Source organism: Pseudorasbora parva, chromosome 5, assembly GCF_024679245.1.
Source record: "Pseudorasbora parva isolate DD20220531a chromosome 5, ASM2467924v1, whole genome shotgun sequence".
NCBI classification, from domain to species: domain Eukaryota; kingdom Metazoa; phylum Chordata; class Actinopteri; order Cypriniformes; family Gobionidae; genus Pseudorasbora; species Pseudorasbora parva.
Window position 1 is genome coordinate 1,134,282 of NC_090176.1, and position 25,390 is coordinate 1,159,671.

Below are 25,390 nucleotides of genomic sequence, written 5' to 3' on the forward strand. Positions count from 1 at the left end.
GAACACTTTGTCCAAATTTGGTGTAATTTATGTCATTTTGTTCCCTGGCTTATGCAGATTACGACGATATATCATTTGTCATTTTCCAAAAAGGTTATTGTCCGCAATATTGAAACAAGTGAAAAACAGTTTTTTCGCTACTCCTCTTTCAAATTTTGTCAAATTTTGTCCAAAATTGGCTGAGATGATCGTTGGACTGAGCCGCACAGAAATGACTGAACGGATTTTTGATATTCGATACCGTTCCTGAGATATTTGTCACTGAAGTTGACCCTTCCTGTGTTTGTGTTTTTATGCTAGTTAGCTTAGCATGCCAATTGGTTATTTGCAAAATGTGCTTCTGTTCCATACGTTGAGTCATTCTCAGATTGATCTAAACAGAACTTTTTAAATATTAAATGCTGTGCATTTATTTGAAAAAAATCTTCATTTTGAGTCGACTCTCATTAGAACTATGGAACTTCAGCAGGTGTTTGAACACAAGCCCGGCCGGTGGCGCAACGAGATGAGCGATGGACCCAGCGCCCGGAGGTTATGGGTTCGAGTCCCGTGGGGGGCGGCCTTTTAAAGGTCGCTCTGCGTTAGGCGAAAGCCCCTTCTGGGGCTTGGCCCCGTACAACTGCTTGCAGTTCTTGTTATTAGGGGCCAAGCCCCCGAAGGGGCTGTAGCCCCTCTTGTAATTGTTAGTATACTTTATTATTAGGGGCCAAGCCCGAAGGGCTGTAGCCCCTATTGTAATTGTTAGTTTTCTTATTATTATTATTATTATTATTATTATTCTTCCTCCCCACTGGGTTCCTATGGCAGCCCTATGAACCATAAGTAGGAAAATGATGAAAATTAGCACACTTGTAAAGATGCTCATTAAAAATAATTGGACCAAATTTGGAGTATCTACAACCAACTCCATAGCGCCACCACCAGTTCAAAAATACAACATTGAAACTCTTATAACTTTTGAACCCTTTGTAGTAGGAAAATGAAACTTAGTACAATAGAATCCTCTCATTATATTGATCTCAGTCTATGTCTTACATTAAGGCTCCGCCCATTACAGTAACGGCCATTTTGAAAAGTACAGTATTTCGTTTTTCCTCTACTCCTCCTTCAAAGTTTGTCCAATTTTGTTCAAATTTGAATGATATGATCTTTGGACTGATCCAAATAGAAATGACAAAACAGATTTTTTTTATTCATCTTTGTTCAAAAGTTATGATGTTATGAACTTAACAACGTCGACCCAAATTTGGTTCTGAGGCTGTATCTCGGCCAAACTTTGATCAATCGAAATGATAATTGGTATGCTTCATCAGACCCATGATCTGAGGGTCCATGTCAAAGTTGGGAACAGCGCCACCTAGGGGTCATGAGATATGAAAAAAGGCTATTTTTGCCCATAACTTCTGAACGCATTGTCAGAAAATCATAATCCTGGTGTCTTTGGATTCCCCGTGTCATGCCGAATCTGGCGATACCGGATATGTCAGGATTGGATGAACCACGTGACCGCCATTTTGAATTTTGTCATAAACTGCTATATCTTTTGAAATATTGGACATATCTGCACAAAATCTCGTATGCTTGACCGATAGCATGTCCCAAACGTACCTGAGAAGTTTCAGAATAGCGCCACCTAGTGTTCCAGAGATATAAGATTTTTTGCTAAAACATTTATAACTTTTGAAACCTTTGTCCAAATTTGATGTAATTTATGTCATTTTGTTCCCTGGTTTATGCAGATTCCGCCAATGTCTCATTTGTCATTTTCCAAACATGTGACTGTCCACCATATTAAAACTAATGGAAAACAGTTTTTTCGCTACTCCTCCTTCAAAATCTGTCCAATTCTGTCCAAAATTGGCTCAGATGATCTTCAGACCGAGCCACACAGAAATGACTGAACGGATTTTTGATATTCGCTACCGTTTCTGAGAAATCAGTCTCTGAAGTTGACCTTGTCTGTGTTTTTGTCTTTATGCTAGTTAGCTTAGCATGCTAATTGGTTAGCAGACCTCTGCAGGTTTGTAAAAGACTGCCTCCCCAGTGGCGCAACAGGATAAGCGACAGACTCCGGACCCAGAGATATAGGGTTCGAATCCCGTGGAGGGCAATTTTATAAAATGTTGTGCAATGTGTTATTTCGATTCCTTTATTATCAGAGTAAGTGTTGTACTTATCTTTCTTCCTCTTGGATTAGAAATAAGTGCGTTTTTAATAATTTTGTTCATCTGAACTTCTGTTAATTTTTAGTTCATCCTAACTATACTTCTGAACCTATCTATTACTCAAGTACATTCTATTTCTGCCATTTTTTTCCTTCTGGTTCTGCATTGCGCTACTGCCGCATCTTAGGCTTGGCCCCGCAATCGCTGCTTGCAGCTATATTTATTATTATTATTATTATTATTCTTTTTCTTCCCACTGGGTTCCTATGGCAGCCCTATGAACCGTAAGTAGGAAAATGATGAAATTTGGCACACTTGTAGTGATGCTTATGAAAAGTAATTGTTCCAAATTTGGAGTCTCTACAACCAACTCTATAGCGCCACCACCAGTCCAAATATTCAACATTTAAACTGTTATAACTTTTGAACCCTTTGATACAGAGAAATGAAACTTAGTACACCTGATTTCTCTCCTCATGTTGATCACATTCATTATCTTACATTAAGGCTCCTCCCATTACAGTAACGGCCATTTTGAAAAGTACAGTATTCCGTTTTTTTACTACTCCTTCTTCAAAGTTTGTCCGATTTTGTTCAAATTTGAGAAAAATAATCTTTGGACTGAGCTGCACAGACATGACTTAACAGATTTTTTTTATTCTTCTTTGTTCAAAAGTTATGATGTCATGAACTCAATGAGGTTGCCCCAAATTTGGTTCTGAGGCTGTATCTCGGCCAAACTTTGATCAATCGAAACGAAAATTAGTACACTTCATCACACCCATGATCTGAGGGTACATGCCAAAGTTGGGAACAGCGCCACCTAGGGGTCATGAGATATGAAAAAAGGCTATTTTTGCCCATAACTTCTGAACGCTTTGTCAGAAAATCATATAATTTGTATCTATGGATTCTGCGTGACATGACAAATCTGGTGATACCAGATATGTTAGGATCAGATGAACCACGTGACCGCCATTTTGAATTTTGTCATAAAATTTGATATCTTTTGAAATATTTTACATATCTGCACAAAATTTGGTATTCGTGACCGTCAGCCTGTCCCGGACGTACCTGAGAATTTTCAGATTAGCGCCACCTAGTGTTCCAGAGATATAGGAATTTTTGCTAAAACATTTATAACTTTTGAACATTTTGTCCAAATTTGGTGTAATTTATGTCATCTTGTTCCCTGGTTTATGCAGATTACGACGATATATCATTTGTCATTTTCCAAAAATGTTATTGTCCGCAATATTGAAACAAGTGAAAAACAGTTTTTTTGCTACTCCTCTTTCAAATTTTGTTAAATTTTGTCCAAAATTGGCTGAGATGATCGTTGGACTGAGCCGCACAGAAATGACTGAACGGATTTTTGATATTTGCTACCGTTCCTGAGATATTTGTCACTGAAGTTGACCCTTCCTGTGTTTGTGTTTTTATGCTAGTTAGCTTAGCATGCCAATTGGTTATTTGCAAAATGTGCTTCTGTTCCAGACGTTGAGTCATTCTGAGATTGATCTAAACAGAACTTTTTAAATATTAAATGCTGTGCATTTATTTGAAAAAAATCTTCATTTTGAGTCGACTCTCATTAGAACTATGGAACTTCAGCAGGTGTTTTAACACAAGCCCGGCCGGTGGCGCAACGAGATGAGCGATGGACGCCGCACCCCGAGGTTATGGGTTCGAGTCCCGTGGGGGACAGCCTTATAAAGGTGGCTCTGCATTCGGCGAAAGCCCCTTCTGGGGCTTGGCCCCGTACAACTGCTTGCAGTTCTTGTTATTATTATTATTTTTCCCGAATGGGAGTCAATGGCAGCCCTATGAACCGTATATAGGAAAATGATGAAATTTGGCACACTTGTAGATATCTTCATCAATAATGCATATACCAAATTTGGAGTCTCTAAGACCTACTCCATAGCGCCACCACCAGTCCAAAAATTCAACATTTAAACTGTTATAACTCTTGAACCCTTTGGAATAGAGAAATGAAACTTAGTACATCAGATTCCTCTCCTCACCCTCATCATATTCCATATCTTACATTAAGGCTCCGCCCCTTACAGTAACATCCATTTTGAAAAGTACAGTATTCTGTTTTTTTGCTACTCCTCCTTCAAATTTTGTCCAATTTTGTCGAAACTTGGCAGAGCGAATCCTTGGACTAAGCCGCACAGAAATGACTGAACAGAATTTTGATATTCATCTCTGTTCAAAAGTTATAATGTCATGAACTTAACAAGCTCGACCCAAAATTGGTTCTGAGGCTGTATCTCGGCCAAACTTTGATCAATCGAAACGAAAATTGGTACGCTTCATCAGACCCATTATCTGAGGGTCCATGCCAAAGTTGGGAACAGCGCCACCTAGGGGTCATGAGATATGAAAAATGGCTATTTTTGCCCATAACTTCTGAAAGCTTTGTCAGAAAATCATAATTTTGGTGTCTATGGATTCCCCGTGTCATGCCAAATCTGTGGATACCGGATATGTTAGGATCGAATGAACCACGTGACCGCCATTTTGAATTTTGTCATAAATTGCTATATCTTTTGAAATATTTGACATATCTGCACAAAATTTGGTATGCGTGACCGTCAGCATGTCTCAAACGTACCTGAGAAGTTTCAGAATAGCGCCACCTAGTGTTCCAGAGATATAGGAATTTTTGCTAAAACGTTTATAACTTTTGAACACTTTGTCCAAATTTGGTGTAATTTATGTCATTTTGTTCCCTGGCTTATGCAGATTACGACGATATATCATTTGTCATTTTCCAAAAAGGTTATTGTCCGCAATATTGAAACAAGTGAAAAACAGTTTTTTCGCTACTCCTCTTTCAAATTTTGTCAAATTTTGTCCAAAATTGGCTGAGATGATCGTTGGACTGAGCCGCACAGAAATGACTGAACGGATTTTTGATATTCGATACCGTTCCTGAGATATTTGTCACTGAAGTTGACCCTTCCTGTGTTTGTGTTTTTATGCTAGTTAGCTTAGCATGCCAATTGGTTATTTGCAAAATGTGCTTCTGTTCCATACGTTGAGTCATTCTCAGATTGATCTAAACAGAACTTTTTAAATATTAAATGCTGTGCATTTATTTGAAAAAAATCTTCATTTTGAGTCGACTCTCATTAGAACTATGGAACTTCAGCAGGTGTTTGAACACAAGCCCGGCCGGTGGCGCAACGAGATGAGCGATGGACCCAGCGCCCGGAGGTTATGGGTTCGAGTCCCGTGGGGGGCGGCCTTTTAAAGGTCGCTCTGCGTTAGGCGAAAGCCCCTTCTGGGGCTTGGCCCCGTACAACTGCTTGCAGTTCTTGTTATTAGGGGCCAAGCCCCCGAAGGGGCTGTAGCCCCTCTTGTAATTGTTAGTATACTTTATTATTAGGGGCCAAGCCCGAAGGGCTGTAGCCCCTATTGTAATTGTTAGTTTTCTTATTATTATTATTATTATTATTATTATTCTTCCTCCCCACTGGGTTCCTATGGCAGCCCTATGAACCATAAGTAGGAAAATGATGAAAATTAGCACACTTGTAAAGATGCTCATTAAAAATAATTGGACCAAATTTGGAGTATCTACAACCAACTCCATAGCGCCACCACCAGTTCAAAAATACAACATTGAAACTCTTATAACTTTTGAACCCTTTGTAGTAGGAAAATGAAACTTAGTACAATAGAATCCTCTCATTATATTGATCTCAGTCTATGTCTTACATTAAGGCTCCGCCCATTACAGTAACGGCCATTTTGAAAAGTACAGTATTTCGTTTTTCCTCTACTCCTCCTTCAAAGTTTGTCCAATTTTGTTCAAATTTGAATGATATGATCTTTGGACTGATCCAAATAGAAATGACAAAACAGATTTTTTTTATTCATCTTTGTTCAAAAGTTATGATGTTATGAACTTAACAACGTCGACCCAAATTTGGTTCTGAGGCTGTATCTCGGCCAAACTTTGATCAATCGAAATGATAATTGGTATGCTTCATCAGACCCATGATCTGAGGGTCCATGTCAAAGTTGGGAACAGCGCCACCTAGGGGTCATGAGATATGAAAAAAGGCTATTTTTGCCCATAACTTCTGAACGCATTGTCAGAAAATCATAATCCTGGTGTCTTTGGATTCCCCGTGTCATGCCGAATCTGGCGATACCGGATATGTCAGGATTGGATGAACCACGTGACCGCCATTTTGAATTTTGTCATAAACTGCTATATCTTTTGAAATATTGGACATATCTGCACAAAATCTCGTATGCTTGACCGATAGCATGTCCCAAACGTACCTGAGAAGTTTCAGAATAGCGCCACCTAGTGTTCCAGAGATATAAGATTTTTTGCTAAAACATTTATAACTTTTGAAACCTTTGTCCAAATTTGATGTAATTTATGTCATTTTGTTCCCTGGTTTATGCAGATTCCGCCAATGTCTCATTTGTCATTTTCCAAACATGTGACTGTCCACCATATTAAAACTAATGGAAAACAGTTTTTTCGCTACTCCTCCTTCAAAATCTGTCCAATTCTGTCCAAAATTGGCTCAGATGATCTTCAGACCGAGCCACACAGAAATGACTGAACGGATTTTTGATATTCGCTACCGTTTCTGAGAAATCAGTCTCTGAAGTTGACCTTGTCTGTGTTTTTGTCTTTATGCTAGTTAGCTTAGCATGCTAATTGGTTAGCAGACCTCTGCAGGTTTGTAAAAGACTGCCTCCCCAGTGGCGCAACAGGATAAGCGACAGACTCCGGACCCAGAGATATAGGGTTCGAATCCCGTGGAGGGCAATTTTATAAAATGTTGTGCAATGTGTTATTTCGATTCCTTTATTATCAGAGTAAGTGTTGTACTTATCTTTCTTCCTCTTGGATTAGAAATAAGTGCGTTTTTAATAATTTTGTTCATCTGAACTTCTGTTAATTTTTAGTTCATCCTAACTATACTTCTGAACCTATCTATTACTCAAGTACATTCTATTTCTGCCATTTTTTTCCTTCTGGTTCTGCATTGCGCTACTGCCGCATCTTAGGCTTGGCCCCGCAATCGCTGCTTGCAGCTATATTTATTATTATTATTATTATTATTCTTTTTCTTCCCACTGGGTTCCTATGGCAGCCCTATGAACCGTAAGTAGGAAAATGATGAAATTTGGCACACTTGTAGTGATGCTTATGAAAAGTAATTGTTCCAAATTTGGAGTCTCTACAACCAACTCTATAGCGCCACCACCAGTCCAAATATTCAACATTTAAACTGTTATAACTTTTGAACCCTTTGATACAGAGAAATGAAACTTAGTACACCTGATTTCTCTCCTCATGTTGATCACATTCATTATCTTACATTAAGGCTCCTCCCATTACAGTAACGGCCATTTTGAAAAGTACAGTATTCCGTTTTTTTACTACTCCTTCTTCAAAGTTTGTCCGATTTTGTTCAAATTTGAGAAAAATAATCTTTGGACTGAGCTGCACAGACATGACTTAACAGATTTTTTTTATTCTTCTTTGTTCAAAAGTTATGATGTCATGAACTCAATGAGGTTGCCCCAAATTTGGTTCTGAGGCTGTATCTCGGCCAAACTTTGATCAATCAAAACGAAAATTGGTACACTTCATCACACCCATGATCTGAGGGTACATGCCAAAGTTGGGAACAGCGCCACCTAGGGGTCATAAGATATGAAAAAAGGCTATTTTTGCCTATAACTTCTGAACGCTTTGTCAGAAAATCATAATTTTTGTGTCTATGGATTCCCCGCGTCATGCCGAATCTGTGGATACCGGATATGTTAGGATCGAATAAACCACGTGACCGCCATTTTGAATTTTGTCATAAATTGCTATATCTTTTGAAATATTTGACATATCTGCACAAAATTTGGTATGCGTGACCGTCAGCATGTCCCAAACGTACCTGAGAAGTTTCAGAATAGCGGCACCTAGTGTTCCCGAGATATAGGAATTTTTGCTAAAACATTTATAACTTTTGAACACTTTGTCCAAATTTGGTGTAATTTATGTCATCTTGTTCCCTGGCTTATGCAGATTACGACGATATATCATTTATCATTTTCCAAAAATGTTATTGTCCGCAATATTGAAACAAGTGAAAAACAGTTTTTTTGCTACTCCTCTTTCAAATTTTGTCAAATTTTGTCCAAACTTGGCTGAGATGATCATTGGACTGAGCCGCACAGAAATGACCGAACAGATTTTTGATATTTGCTATCGTTCCTGAGATATTTGTCACTGAAGTTGACCCTTCCTGGGTTTGTGTTTTTATGCTAGTTAGCTTAGCATGCCAATTGGTTATTTGCAAAATGTGCTTCTGTTCAATACGTTGAGTCATTCTGAGATTGATCTAAACAGAACTTTTTAAAAATTAAATGCTGTGCATGTATTTGAAAAAAATCTTCATTTTGAGTCGACTCTCATTAGAACTATGGAACTTCAGCAGGTGTTTGAACACAAGCCTGGCCGGTGGCTCAACGAGATGAGCGATGGACGCCGCACCCAGAGGTTATGGGTTCGAGTCCCGTGGGGGACAGCCTTATAAAGGTGGCTCTGCATTCGGCGAAAGCCCCTTCTGGGGCTTGGCCCCGTACAACTGCTTGCAGTTCTTGTTATTATTATTATTTTTCCCGAATGGGAGTCAATGGCAGCCCTATGAACCGTATATAGGAAAATGATGAAATTTGGCACACTTGTAGATATCTTCATCAATAATGCATATACCAAATTTGGAGTCTCTAAGACCAACTCCATAGCGCCACCACCAGTCCAAAAATTCAACATTTAAACTATTATAACTTTTGAACCATTTGGAATAGAGAAATAAAACTTAGTACATCTGATTCCTCTCCTCACCCTCATCATTTTCAATATCTTACATTAATGCTCCGCCCCTTACAGTAACAGCCATTTTGAAAAGTACAGTATTCAGTTTTTTTGCTACTCCTCCTTCAAATTTTGTCCAATTTTGTCGAAACTTGGCAGAGAGAATCTTTGGACTGAGCCGCATAGAAATGACTGAACAGAATTTTGATACTCATCTCTGTTCAAAAGTTATGATGTCATGAACTTAACAAGCTCGACCCAAAATTGGTTCTGAGGCTGTATCTCGGCCAAACTTTGATCAATCGAAACGAAAATTGGTACGCTTCTTCAGACCCATGATCTGAGGGTCCATGCCAAAGTTGGGAACAGCGCCACCTAGGGGTCATGAGATATGAAAAAAGGCTATTTTTGCTAATAACTTCTGAACGCTTTGTCAGAAAATCATAATTTTGGTGTCTATGGATTCCCCGCGTCATGCCGAATCTGTGGATACCGGATATGTTAGGATCGAATGAACCACGTGACCGCCATTTTGAATTTTGTCATAAATTGCTATATCTTTTGAAATATTTGATATATCTGCACAAAATTTGGTATGCCTGACCGTCAGCATGTCCCGAACGTACCTGAGAAGTTTCAGAATAGCGCCACCTAGTGTTCCCGAGATATGGGAATTTTTGCTAAAACATTTATAACTTTTGAACGCTTTGTCTAAATTTGATATAATTTATTTCATTTTGTTCCCTGGCTTATGCAGAATCCGACGATATATCATTTGTCATATTCCAAACATGTTACTGTCCGCCATATTGAAACAAGTGAAAAACAGTTTTTTCGCTACTCCTCCTACAAATTTTGTCCAATTTTGTCCAAATTTGTCTCAGATGATCTTCGGACTGAGCCGCACAGAAATGACTGAACAGATTTTTGATATTCGCTACCATTCCTGAGATATTTGTCACTGAAGTTGACCCTTCCTGTGTTTGTGTTTTTATGCTAGTTAGCTTAGCATGCCAATTGGTTATTTGCAAAATGTGCTTCTGTTCCAGACGTTGAGTCATTCTGAGATTGATCTAAACAGAACTTTTTAAACATTAAATGCTGTGCATTTATTTGAAAAAAATCTTCTTTTTGAGTCGACTCTCATTAGAACTATGGAACTTCAGCAGGTGTTTGAACACAAGCCCGGCCGGTGGCGCAGCGAGATGAGCGATGGACCCAGCGCCCGGAGGTTATGGGTTCGAGTCCCGTGGGGGGCGGCCTTTTAAAGGTCGCTCTGCGTTCGGCGAAAGCCCCTTCTGGGGCTTGGCCCCGTACAACTGCTTGCAGTTCTTGTTCTTAAATGTTTTTGACTGGGTCTGCTGGAGACATTTAATCATATGCATCCAAATGTTGTCACTCGTCGATTATTGGTGGAAAATGTCCTCACGTCACAACCCTACACAACAGCGCAGATTTGACTAGGAGCAGGTACAATTCAGATATCTTAAAATAGAGTTGTGACTAGTCGAAATTGAATTAGAGATATCTCTAATTACCTTTGCGTATGTGTGACACGTCTATTGAAGATATCTCTGACGTCATTACAGATATCTTTAATAGAGTTTTGACTAGTCAAAATGTATTTAGAGATATCTCGAATCAGATTTCTTACTAGTGCAATTATAATTACAGATATCTCTCATTGTCATTTTGACTAGTCGAATTATAATTATCACTAGTCAAAATACAATTGTTACTATCTTTAAATATAATTATAGATAGTCAGACAAAGGTTTAAATGCTAAAATGGCTTGCGATACCATCAATCCCATTCAAAAATAGACACGGACTGACGACGACGGAAGGGTAGACTGCTCCTTCTCCTTCGTCAGGGTAGTTAGGTAAAAGTCACTTTTGACTCGCCATATGCATCGTCTCAACTTTTCTGTGTGTGCGGGTTTGTTGGAGGCGTGGTTTCTGATTACTCTCACTCTGATCACGGACACCTGCTGCACTCATCACCGGGGCTATTTATATGAGGCTCTCACTCTCCCTTGCTGTCAGATTATTGCACTTCGTCTGGGTCCTGTCTGCGTGGTGTTCCTGTTTCCCGTGTTGTGTCGTGGATGTCCTTCTCGTCGCTCCGGAGTCCCATCTCCCGCCGATTCGGATAGCCCATTCAGCCCTGCGTCACACCCCAGCGTGCTCATCCACCTGCCCGCTCTGCTGATGCCTGATCTTCAGTCTGCCTATCCTATTGTGTTCCTGAGTATTCGTCTCGCGTCTTTCAGGGAACTGTGTTCTTCCTGAATTTGATAATAATAAATAGTTTAATTCTCGCACCTGGATTCTCTGTGTCTTTTCCACCAGCGAACGTAACAGCTGTTTTCATCTCTGCGTTTAACTTACACATCTCGCGGAGATAGGCCTAATAATACATTTTCACGGACCTGTAATTAATTAGATATTTATTATATAAATGTTATATAGCAGACGTTAATATAATTAGGAGGGTTAAACTAGTCGGTCTTGTTTACATACGGTGACTAGCCTATGCTGGAGCTGCAACTCCGAGAGAGAATGCGACAGAGCATAAACAACACAGAGAGAGAAATAAGTTTAGCGCTTTCCAACATGCTCTCATTCATGGTGGCCTAATAATTCATTTTGACGGAGCTGTAATTAATGAGATGTTTATTATATAAATGTTATATAGCAGACATTAATATAATTTAAGGAGTTTTAAACGAGTCGGTCTTGTTTAGCCTACATAGCCTACGGAAACGTTAGCATGCTGGAGCAAAAACTCGGTGAGTGAACGGCTGAATGCAACTGAGCATAAACACACAGAAAGAAAGAAATGCGGTGCTTTTACTTCCAACATGCTCTCATTCATGGCTGTTTTGTTTCATTCATGTGAAGTTACGTCTTTATTGTGACATAACGGATTACCTGACGACTCTGTCAGTGAGTCGTCTCTACAGTGCAAGTTTAAACTATATCATCTCATAACATCTTATTTGTGCATATTTCAATTCTGCATTAATGTTATGTCAAACAAAGTTTATTAATTAACGGATGCAGGTTATTTTACCTATAAACACCGTTGTTGACTCATCTCCCCTCAGACAGTCCGTTAATGACGCGCTTGTATGCCATTCTCAAAACGTCCACAAGATGGTGCCATTTATCGGGAAATCCGATATTACAAAACCGATACCCGATTATGGGAAAATGCTTAAATATTGGGAAAAATATCGGGAATCCGATATATCGGTCGATCACTAATATAAAGTTTACTTTTACAAATTGCCTCCATACACATTGTGAATATATTTTGTTTGATAACATGTAACCGTGATTTTAATAAAAAAAGTATTATACTTTAAACATATATTATTATAGATTGTCTTTTAAAATAAAAAACATATCTATAATTTAATAGAAAAGTATTATGGTGTATGTTAAACTTAAATTGTGCACACTGATATTTAAACTATTTTGAACTGTAGCCAAAGTTTGGACAAATATATATCATCCTGGTCAAGGAAGACATCAAGTAATGCTTATTCTTTTTAGCTACGTAATCTGACACTTATGTAAATATGCCTTATGTTCATTTCCATCAAATGTAATATTTGGCAAATCCGTTAGCGAAGTTGTGGAGATGCTTTGATCCATTTTCTTTTGCCCAGGTTTTCTTTTCTGTTGTGTTGAGGTTTTACAGGAACTCTGGATCCGCAACGATTACGTATTTCCGGTCTATAGGGAGCCGTTCCTTTAATACACACCACACTGATATACAGGAAGCAGTAATGCCAGTACATGAGCGCACATGGCTATTAACTAATTCAAAACCCACAACCGTAAACCTTAATGACATATTACTTAACTCTAGTGCTCTAGTTAACAGTCCTGTGCCTCAACAAGTAAAGTCATGACATAATGATATCCTTATAAATCATAAACTAATGATTCATTAAAGCAGAAAACTTGAAGCTGAAGTACATACCTTTGACCCTTGTTGTAATTAACATATTAATATACATTATTAGTTAACATAGTGTATTAATTCCCTAATAACATTATGACACATTTAACTAATAACAATTCATATAATAATTAATCTATTAATCATGTAGGCTCTTCATTATTTGCTGATGCAGTGATCAGTAATTAATGGTTTAGTTCTTCATGAGTTATACATTAACTCATGATTATCTGTGCATTAGTTTAAGGTAGGGTAGGTGGGAATTGGTTAAAAATTAGTTTTCCAAATTTGTTTAAACGTGCTTTATATATCAATACATAATTAAAATGTAAGTACTCTAAAAAAGAAAGTATAAAAATTGAGTGACTGTAGACCTCTCACGACTGTTTTAAAGACAGCTCATTATTTCCATTCACTCCACCTTCTCCCTTCTGGGCTCCTTCTGGGCTCTTTCCAAAGCCACGCCCCCAAAACACATGAACGCGCCTCACCGACCAATCAGCTAGAAGACACATTATTGACCTGAGACGAGCAGTGTGCATGTAGCGACATCATGACAGAATCACATGAAATAAAACATTTAACTTTATCAGTATGAATATAAACAGATAAGATGTCTTTAGTCCTCACTATCCAGCTAGAATACCGCTACTGGTAAAGTTTAAAATATATCTTTGTTTGATTTGGTAACGAGCTAGTTATATTTATAAGGCAAAGAAAACGGGTAGCCTCATGTTTTTTCAATAACATTAGTTATACTGTGATGAAGATGAATCTCGGGTAAGATTCATAACATATACAGTGTTTTGCATGTAAGAGTCTCCATGATGAAAGCATTGATGATTAGCAGTAGCTAAAGCTAACTTAGTTCTAAAAAAAGTTCCTGTATGCGGTTTACGAGCTTTTACACATGCATTTTGTTATCTAAAGTTAAATTTTGCGAAATTTAACTCAACAGCGATCAACTTGAGCTAAGCATATTGAGTATTTATCATCTCTACTAATGGCTAAGTGTATAATATTGTAACTTTATGCTAAGTAATGTTATAGCTATATTAGGCAGCTTCATGTGCTCTTGATACATGCTTCATGAAAACATAAACCGAAAAAATGTATAATCAAAATGAAAGATGACCTGTCCAGCAGAAATACAGCCAGCAATGAGTCGTTTTTCAGGTCCCTCAGTTCTCACCATCGTGTGAAAGCCACGCAGATATTTACTCGCGTTTGATTTCTTTGTTTATCCGAATGCTTTCTGTCCATTGCCTTTTCTCGTACTGTCTTCCTTTTTTTTGCATTGTTTGCCTTCGCTGACTGTAAAACCCTGCACTGTGAGTTTTGAATGCTCTTTCTCTGCCATTATTTTGCCTAGGATTCTTGCCTCTTGAACTGCTCAAATCAAACGAGCACGCGCATGTGGGTGGATCCTGTAGCGAAAGTGGTGGTCGCCATGGTAGCGAGAGAGAGTGACAGTTGCCCCAGCCAATCATTTGTTTCGTCTCGAACGAAAATAATGGGCGGTGTTTATTGCAGATTAAAAGTCTAGAGTCACTCGATTTTTATACTCTCCTTTTCAGAGTACTTACATTTTAATTATGTATTGACATATAAAGAAAGTTTAAACAAATTTGTACAAAAGTGTTTTAGATCAGTCCTAGCCTAGAAATCTAGACGCACCCTAGCGGCAGCAAATTTAATCTGCCCACGAGTGTCGTCTAGGAACTCTCAACAACCTTCTGAGCTGTATTCCCCTAACTCTTGCCGGACCAATCACATCATGTATAGAGTCGGTGGGCGGGGCCATAATGACGACGGCCGAGTTGCGTTTGCGTGCTTCTAGTAAACACAGAAACTGGCGAACGGCGGTCTTTCGACTCAGCTTTGACCGTGACTCTGGAAGACTCGGAGTTAAGCTTTTCTCTGAGAAAAGAACAAAGAACGGCACTGAAGTCATTCTGAAGAAGGGAAGATGTGTTCGGAGTTTAGCCGACCAGATACGGCGAATGTTTAATCTGTCAGCGAGCTCTGCTTCACCTTCGTTGCTCTGGTTGGTGAAGCGCTATCCTATCGCGTGCAGAGGGAGTTTGAGAGACAGCCGTTTATCCGCCCCTCGGATTGAGCCGTCAATGGGGAGTTCCCAGACCAAACATCTTGATGTGGCTCTGGCTTGTCAGGCTAACCTATCCTACCTTTAAGCATGAATTAATGCAAATTAGTGCACCTGTATTGTAAAGCGTTACCCAATTGTTTTGTATCATCTTTGCTGGATCTTTTATGGAAATCAATAGTTCAATTTTATTTGTATAGCATATTTCCAACAGCCCCCAGACTGACCAAAATGCTTTACAGAAGAGCCGGAATATCACATAAATAGAAATAAACCAGAAAAGAATAAAAACCACCTATTTAAAAGTTTAACATATCAGGGTAATCAGTAAACTAAGGACAATAAAAAAAGTTTTTAGCAGGGACTTAAAAATGGACAAGGAAGGGGCCAACCTGATCTCTAAAGGCAGGGTATTCCAGAGTCGTGGCCCTCCCACCGCAAATGCATGCTCACCTCTACGCTTTAGTCTAGCGCGTGGACGGATCACAAGAACGGAGGCTTCTGGAAGGAGTATAGGAGTGAAGAAGTTCAGATAGATAGACAGGTGCTTTGTTATTAAGGGATTTATAGACGAAGAGGAGAATTTTAAAATCTATTCTCTGACAAATCCAAGCAGTGAAGAGATCTAAGAATAGGAGTGACATGTTCATATTTACGACACTTTAAGTTCAATCCTCAAATAAAGATTCAAATGGTTATGAATCAGCCAGAGGTGGGAGTAAAGGCTTCAACATACTCCACAAGAACAGAGAAAAAAGTTCTCGCTCCCAGGGCTACGAGAACAACATGACGTTATTTTGTTCTCGCAGCCCTGGTTTTGGGAGTTCTCACCGCTTGTTCTCGACACATCGCCTGAGCAGAACTTTTTTCTTGCGGGTGTCAGAGAACTATTGTGTGATTGGTCAGAGATTTAAAGTGGGTGTGGTTAATGCGGAGAAACGCAGATGATCGGCACCTGCTTTTCTCGTGAAGTATGGAATGTACTGGCCATAGCGAACTTTGTTCTTGTTCTTGTCACCTCGAGAAAAGAACAAATTTCTTTGTTCTTGCAGAGTATGCTCCAAGCTTAAGTCACATATGTGCAATTCCAAGTCATTTGTTGTGACAATCAAGTCAAGTCGAGTCACTGCTTTATGCAAGTCAAGTCAAGTCATACAAATGTTTTGATATTATATAATATTTTATATTTTATATATTAAAATTAGCTACACCTACAGTAGTTATGGACTACGGGAGTTTCATTTGCAAAAAAAAAATGAAAAATGCAAATCTACCCAAAAAAGGTGTCCACATACAGCTGAGTTGTTAATACAATAAAAATCTAAAAATTATAAATAAATAAATTAAAACTACATAACCTAAAATGGAAATGTAACTGAAACTAGGCCAAAATATAGGGTGAGATACATTCTCTTTGTATTATTTGATCGTCCTCCTCCTAGTCCTGTACAGTGTGAGCAGATGATGATTAATATTATAATTAATAAACTTAATGAACTCAGATTGTTTGCAGCTCACATCCTGACGAAGGCTCATTAGCCACAACACGTATAGGTGTCCAGTACTTGTCACCTGTTTTTAAAATATTAAAGCCATGATGAAATAAAGGCTTTCTTCAGTAATATTTGAGTGCTTCGGATTATTGATTTTTATCAACTCCTAACATGTCCAGACAGTGTAGCCATCATTTCAAAAGTGAGGGGGACAGAATATCAAGTGTGTTATACCGTTTTTGACCTGTCTAACGGATGCTTTAATCTTCAATTTAATTAATATATTTGCTTAATTGGCTTAACATGTTATTTATGTAAGCTCTCTGGGTCTTTTTGACCCCAAATGAAATAGCTGGAAAAATAAAATAAATAAAAAATAGACAAAATGTAGCTAATATTACTCCCTTAAATCATGTTTTACTAAAATGTTTGACATGTGTGCAGTGTTGGCAAATTACTCAGAATTAGCTCATATTTACGAAAGTTTCATGAATGAGGCTCACTATGTGTACACATGTAGCAGGTGTGCATTAAGAATGCTGTGAATCCACTTGACCATTTTTGGCCTTTCCTTCATCTTTCCGACCGCCATGCTGATTTGGGGGGTGGGCACACTTTGCTAGATGATTAAACGCATTGAAATAACAGCTCAGGATTATCAGTTAGCGTTCATGTTTCCTCCCTCATATATAAAGCTGTTTTGGTCATCAGAGTAGAGTAGAGAGTAGAGTAGCCTTTATTGTCATTGTACTGTGGCAGTACAACGAAATTTAGGGTGCTCCCACAGAGGCACCCTTGCACCACACAGACAAATAAAAACACATAATATACATAAAACACAACAACCAAATAAAGAGTTAAAAAAATCGTAAGTGTCTATAGTTCAGTATCAAGTGCAGGTAGAGGGAGGTGACTGATTGTCTGCTCTTCAGAGCAGTACGAGGTAGTTAAAAAAAGGAGGCTTATGTATGTAAGTGTCCCTGAATATTGACAGTACGTATGGCCCAGGGGAAAAAACTTTTCATCAGCCTGCTAGTGTGCGATTTGGTTGACCTATAGCGTCTCCCTGAGGGCAACAGATCAAACAGGGGGTAGGCAGGGTGTGTGGGGTCACTTGTAATGGCCTTGGTTCTCCTGAGGCAGCAGGATGTGGAGATGTTTTCCAGGCTGGGCAGAGGGCAGCCAATGATTTTCTGGGCAGTGTTAATGACCCTCTGCACTGCCCTCCTGTCCTCAGCCTTGGAACCTGCGTACCACACACTTAAGGAGTGTGTTAGTACACTCACCACAGCGGAGTGATAGAAAGCCAATAGTAGCTTCGTGTCCAGATTGTTCTTCCTGAGGACATGCAAGAAGTGTAGCCGCTGCTGAGCTTTCTTAACCACGGCCCTGATGTTGTATGTCCAGGAATGGTCAGCAGAGATGTAGGTGCCCAGAAACCTGAAATTGGTGACAATTTCCACCCGGTCTCTATTTATGCGGAGTGGGGTGTAATCCTGTCTGTGCTTTCTAAAATCCAAAATAAGTTATTTTGTTTTTAGGATATTTAGGGACAGGTTATTGTCTGAGCACCTGTGCGACAGATCCCTCACCTCTGCCCTGTATGCTGTCTCGTCCCCATCATAGATATATCCAACCAATGTGGTGTCGTCTGCATATTTTATAATGTGGTTGGTTGGGTGGTTTGGAGAACAGTTGTAGGCGTACAGCAGTGGGCTCAAAACGCAGCCTTGAGGGGAACCAGTGCAGAGTATGATTGTGGAGGAGTGGTGATGGCCTAATCTCACAGATTGTGGGCGGCTTGACAAAAAGTTTTTAATCCAGATGCAGGTGGGGAGGGGGATCTTTAACTGTATCAGTTTATTGTAAAGAATGTCCGGAATGATCGTATTAAACGCTGCGCTGTAATCAACAAAGAGCATCCTCACATAACTCTTCTTGGTTATGTCCAGGTGGCTCAGTGCTGTGTGGAGTGTGAGGGCGATGGCATCCTCCGTGGACCGGTTTGCCCTGTAGGCAAACTGGTGGGGATCGAAGGAGGGAGGGAGGCAGTCTCTGATGTGCTGGGAGACTGATCGCTCCAGACACTTCATGATTACGGACGTCAAAGCAATGGGTCTATAATCATTCATGCTTTCTATGGCAGTTTTTTTGGGAATAGGAATGATGGTAGAGGCCTTCAGACATCTGGGAACGGTGGCATGTGTCAGGGAAAGATTGAAAAGTTTGGTGAGGATCCCTGTCAACTGATTTGCACATGCTTTAATCACCGCTCCCGAGATACCGTCGGGACCAGCAGCTTTCCTGGGGTTCACTGCTCTCAGGTTCTTCCTCACCTCGTGCTCCTGAAGAGAGAGCGATTGAGTACTGGAGCCAGGGGGAGACAGTGATTGCAGGTGTGTGGTTGGAGTCTCGTACCGGGCAAAGAAGCTGTTTAACTCCTCTGCCAGGGTGCTGCTGCTAGAGGATGTAGAAGGTGGGCGGCCTTTGTAGTTAGTTAGGGCCTGGATGCCCCTCCACATCTGTTGCGGGTTTTTATCAATCAAATGTCCCTCTATTTTCCTCTTGTAGGAATCCTTGGCTTGTTAAATGCCCCTCCTCAGGTCAGCTCTCGCAGTACTGTAGAGAGCTCTGTCTCCCATCCTGAAGGCAGAGTTACGAGCTCTGATCAGGGTCTGAACTTCACTTGTCATCCAGGGTTTCCTGTTTGGGAAGATCAGGATGCATCTCTCCCCTGTGACATTTTCAATACAGCACATAAATGTAGAAAAGGACAGACTCGGTGTGTGTGTCCAGGTCCTGATCTTCAAAAATACTCCAATCCGTGCAGGCAAAGCAATCTTGCAACTGGATGAGCGCATTTTCGGGCCATGTTATGATGGTCTGTGTTGTTGATTTTATTTGCCTCCTGAGGGGTATATAGGCCGGGAAGAGGAGCAGAGAGAGGTGGTCTGATTGTCCAAGGTGGGGGAAGGGGGACGCTCTGTAGGCATGTTTAATATTGGAGTAAATATGATCTAATGTATTTTCTCCCCTAGTAGCACACTTAACGTGCTGATGGAATTTTGGGAGAACAGTCTTAAGGCGTGCTTTATTAAAGTCCCCCGCGATGATGTGGACGCCATCGGGATGAGCCCTCTGTTGTTTCGTTATCATGAGCTGAAGCTGGCCGAGTGCCATGTTAATGTTAGCATTTGGATGAATGTAAAAAACAGTCACAATGGCTACCGTTAGCTCCCGTGGTAGATAGAAGGGTTGGCACTGGACAGACATGGCCTCTAGGTCCGGTGAGCAGTAAGTGTCGATTACTCTACTGTCTAAACACCAATCCTCAAGTACATAAACACAATGTCCACCTCCTCTGATCTTACCAGAGGCTTCAGATCGGTCATGACGGTGAAAAGTGCGGCCCACTAGCTTCACTGTAGTATCAGGGATTTGCGGGTGTAACCAAGTTTCACTAACAATCAACAGACAACACTCACGAATAAGATGATTGTAAGCGATCCGTGACTGCAGCTCATCCATCTTGTTCACCAGAGATCTAGCGTTCATGAGGAGGATAGATGGTAGTGGAGGTCGGTGAGGCTGTTTCCTTAGCCGGGCTAGCAGGCCTGCCCGACATCCGCGTTTCTGCTTTCTCTCCTTACGCCGCCTTCGGCGCCTACTGGGTCCGACAACAGTCCACAGGGTGCCCGACGGTCTCGCTATCTCCAGCGGGATGTTGTGAGTCCGTGTAAAGGCACTTGATATTTCCATTTTTGCTTGGAATCCGATGTCTATCAAATTTTGACGGTTGTAGATTGACTTTCTTATGCATGATTGTGTCAGAAAAAGACAAAGCATACATAAAAAACACAAAAAGGTGCAAAGTAGCTGGGAGCCTCGAGCCGCTGCGTCAGTACACGCCGCCATCTTGGATAGATTTATCCAAGTGAGCTCAATCTATAGAAGGACTAGAATAACAGCATTCATTTGGTGTGGAGATTGAATGATTGTTTTATTGTGTGTTGCAGGTTCTGCCACGATGACTGGCATTATTCCCAGGAGCAAAGCTAAAGGCACTGACATATTTGGAGCGGGCGAAGACGGTTATATAATCCGCTCTGATCTCGGCTGCTATATGAAGACAAGTGATTTAAATAAAGGTTCAGACATCTCTATTTTTAGTCTGCACCCTTCCTGCCGAAATGGAGACCATTACCTTAGTGATCACAAAAGCTCCTTCTTCATCATCAAGGGCAATTCATACCGCAGAGTCACAGACCTGACGATAGACAGCGATGCTGAAGTTTTCAGCCTTCATCCCGACTGCCGAGGCGGAGACCACTACCTCGCAACCAATTATGATTTTTACATCATCTTCCAAGAAAAGGCCACTTATCGAGTAACAACTAACATGAATGAAAACCTGAGTGCTGTAGAATATGACCTGCCTCCTGACTGGAGAAATGGTCTCTATTATTGGGGCATGGCCGACTGCTGCTACTTCCTCAAGCCAGCCTCAGAGTGGGGAGTCGAGTACTACAAAGGTGGCGAATTAAGCAGAGATTATTTAATTATATTATTTAAAAAAATGCTCAGTGGTGTCTATTCTGTTCATCCCGATGTTCTTACCTTCCTTCCTGGTGGGCTGTCAGTAACTAAAGGCCCATCCTTTGGCAGATGGGAGATTATTAAAACTATAACTAATGACAGCAATACACCAGTGACATGGCAAAAGAAAATCAATAAAAAGGTTGGATACAATAAAGAGAAGATGACCGAGATCACACACAACTGGAAGAAAGGTGTGTCATCCACTGTTGAATATAGAGCTCTTTCCAAGTTAATTACAAAGGTTCAGTTGTCCCTTTCTACTGAATATGGAGGTTCACATGTCAGCACTGAGAAAGAAAGCTGGGAGGAAGCGACTGAAGAGGAAGAACAACTCTCATTCGAGCTGAAGCCGAATGAGTCTGTGTATCTGTGGCAGTACAAACTGGGTTTCGGTGAAGATCCAGTGTTGTTCTGCCGTGATTTAAAGATTACTAGTGATCCAAACCCTCCGACTGAAGTCCCGCTGCCACCCGCTCAACCATGAAAACATATCAGAATGCAAGGCTGTAACCATGTCTTGAACATTGGGGGAACAACATTTTTATAAAGCATAAAGAAACAGAACAGTGAACGGAATTCTAGGTCTAATTCTAGTTGGGAAATGATCCTTTTGGGACTATTTGCAAACAATATTTCCATTAATTTGCGTCAAATATATTCAGGGCTCTCAAGTTTTAAAGTGAGTTCAGAGTGAGATTTTGGCGACGGCAGCAGGGGTTTGGGTGGGGACAAGGGACAACTTATCTGAAAAATGTGTATAAATAAATAGATAAATAATAACTATTATTTTTATTTAATTAAACATTTCTGTGTGTGTGTGTGTGTGTGTGTGTGTGTGTGTGTGTGTGTGTGTGTGTGTGTGTGTGTGTGTGTGTGTGTGTGTGTGTTCATAGTATTAATTCTTGCATTTCTATTTCAAAGATGTCAGGGAAGAGGAAAATCAATTAACCATAATAATTTGTAATATATTTATTTATTTATTTTAGAATTTACTGTGTTGTAAAAATAATTTATTCTGAAGCAATAGACTCACCAGTGTTCAATCAGCTTTGAAATATTTAAATCTGAATATCTTTGATATTTTTACCTTTTATGAAGGGTGTTTTCCCATAATCTTATTAAATATAGGATATGCTTTAATTTTATATTCTTAAATTTCATCTATAAAATAAATGAGAATAAGACACTGTAGGGCTGTTTCCAATCAAATAAAATCCTTTACACTGAAAAATGTTATGAGATTGTTTTACACTGTGATATTTTCCCCCATCTTGCGATGAAAAGCTATATGACCATCCAGTGAATAATAGTTTCTGTTCCTCTCAATTCTGATTTCGTTTTAACTCCTACGGTGGCCGATTTAGTCCAAGATTAACATGGCAATCCCCCTCTTCACATTCGACACGGTGCAATCGCCTGCTAAAACGCGAAAGGCGAAGCTTGAATTTACGGGTATGTCCCTCTTTGGCTAATGTTCTTTCAAGATGGAGGGGCAACATGGCGACCAGTTGTGCTTCCCAATTCTTATTTGTACATCCTCGTTTCCTTTCCTAGCCTCCTTTCCTCGCTCCTTAGCTCCACTCCTTCAGTATGCGAGGGAAAGACGCGAGGAAAAGATGCAAGGTAAGCTTCTGGCTATATTGTAAGCTTCAACCTCCACAAAATAGCACATTTGTCCATATTTTAATTAATATTACCAGTTATTATTACCAACAAATTCCAGTTAACTGCTTTTTATTCGTTGTACAGTATTAGTTTCTATTTGTTTCTCTATTTGTTTCTTTCATTTTCTTGTGCTTTGATATAATTCTGCAACTGTCAGGTGTTGTTATTTGACATACATTTGTGTCTTGTACATGTAAACATTATAATAACAATGAATAAACTGTGGCACGATATGAAGGGAGAGGAGAATTAATGCATGCGTCATGTTTAGTCGATAAAATACTTCCGCAAAGGATCCACCAGTGTATCCTTGCTCATGACTCCTCAGGAAGCTCCTCACTCCTCCATCCTCGCCTCCTCGTGATGCAGTTAGAGAATTGAGATCTCCTACAAGATGGCTGAGCTCCATTGGTCTCCAGGTCAGAGGATGGAGGACGGAGGAGCGAGGAAACGAGGAGGGAAGCACCCCAGCATTTGAACCCCTCACCTGTATTTATTTTTAATGGCATATTATAAACTTACGAGAATACTTTATTACTTGAAAGAAGTAAATATACATTAATTAGTACATATATTTTTGAAAGAACTAAGTATTTTTAGCTTAGAATAAACTAAAAAAGTTACATGTTGTAGCTTTAAATATTTTTGAATATACAAATAAAAAATGTTTTAACTAAACCACCAGTAGGTGGCAAAATGTAAATGTTGTTGTTACGGGAATATCTAAATCAAACAAGGTGTGGCATGTGAGTGTGTGAATGGGTGGAATTGTGTCCACGCCCAATGTGTGAGACTTGAGAGCCCTGATTATATTATTGATCCCGAGATTCTTTGCATTAGTGCAAGAACATACAGAGCGCTGCATAATGAAGTGCTGCAGAGCAGTGCAAGAATTTCACATATTTGGCCAATTTGGCTATTTCTAATTATTGGAAGGGACCTCAATGTCTATTGTGATTACAGCCCTGTCAGGATGGTTTAACTTCAGCTTCAGTTAAATACCTTAATTATAACTTCTCAAGAAATTATTTAGAGATCTGCATGCATTGCTTAAATTTAGTCTGGAATTGTTTAATATAGCAGAGCTTTTTCAGTTACAGTTGATTTAACTATAAATTACAACATTATTCATTATGGTATTATTGAAACTTGGTGTCTGTGATTAAAATAAACGTACAGAATCCTACTTTAACCCTCATTATTCTTCTTAAAATCTCACACAACACAAACCTTTCGTTATGGCGGCTAAATTAGTCTTTGGGGGAGTTTTACAAGAAAACAATGGGTGCTCAGTCTATGTTATCTATATATAGTCTCAGTGCTTTAACTGGGACAACGTGTGTGCACAGGGACACAGGAGACAGTTTCAAAGTGAGGGGAACAAACTGTAAGCAAAAGCCCAGAGAGTAAGATCAGATTCCAGATATCAGACCACCCCTTCAGGCTCACTGTCGGACCGCCATCATACATTAAACTTGATCATTAATAGAATGATATTGATTATTATTACAATACAAAGTAAGTGAAATAAGAAGTACATATGAATGATCAAAACTTAAGGATGAGCAAGATGTCTGCAGAATGTCAAATCTGTCCCCTGTAGACCAGCCTTTATGTGGGATGTCCCTGACCTCTAAACAGACTCAGACCATCAACATGGGTCAATCTCTCAAATTTCCAAATAACATTTCAGAGTAACTTATGTTCTGAGTGTGTATTCACACCAAGTGGTATTCACACTAGCTCCACCCAACAACGCCTGATTGGGCCACACAAGATTAAACACACACATGCAGTTCAGCGTCTTCAGTGGTGTAGTCAGTAAAGCGTAAAGGCCATTACATACTCCGCAACAACAGAGAAAAACGTTCTTGCTCCCGGGGCTGCAAGAACAAAATGACGTCATGTTGTTCTTGCACCCCTTGTTTGGGAGCTCTTGCAGCTCGTTCTCGACACATCGTCTGAGCAGAACTTTTTTCTTGTGGGTGTCCGAGAACATTTACGTGATTGGTCAGGGATTTAAAATTGACGGGGTTAATGTGTAGAAAATGAGATGTTCAGCACCTGCTGTTTCTTGTGAAGTATGGTACTGGCCAGAATGAACTTTGTTCTTGTCATCTCCAGAAAAAGAACAAGCCTATGGCTCGTGGAACAAAGTTTTAATGCGATTGATCAGGGTTTGAATCCAACTTTTGCCGATCTCGCTCTTCTACCTTTTCCCATCACACATCACATTGGAAAGGCATTTACTTCCAATAAAAATGAAGAAACTGTTCTGTTTGATATGGGCATATGTTCTGGTTCTGCTAAGCTTTCTGTAGTGATGTTACGCCTGATACCGAGGCTTCGAAGCGTGTGTCGAGAATGTCAGGCACCTCTCATCGGAGCTCCGTCTCGAGGCTTGTATTGTTTTAGTGACGTGACGTCACTGATGACGTTCGAAGCCTCGTTTGAGTGCAGCGCTTCGAGAAAGGGTTCACTTTTGGAGGGATGCTTCGACTATATGACGTGTCAAACTACACAAGCACT

At 39.9% G+C, this 25,390-nt stretch overlaps 1 protein-coding gene across 2 annotated transcripts in view; it reads left to right on the forward strand.

The window, feature by feature from the left end:
• The window catches only part of LOC137074913 (uncharacterized), a 118,924-nt gene extending 97,020 nt beyond the window's left edge, over positions 1–21,904 (forward strand). For both annotated transcript variants that reach the window (XM_067442994.1, XM_067442993.1), the window contains exon 3: positions 20,614–21,904. In XM_067442994.1, coding sequence (XP_067299095.1) covers positions 20,614–21,680 — 1,067 coding nt within the window. In that variant the 3' untranslated portion in view covers positions 21,681–21,904. The remainder of the gene's footprint in view (positions 1–20,613) is intronic.
• Positions 21,905–25,390: the final 3,486 nt, after the last annotated feature.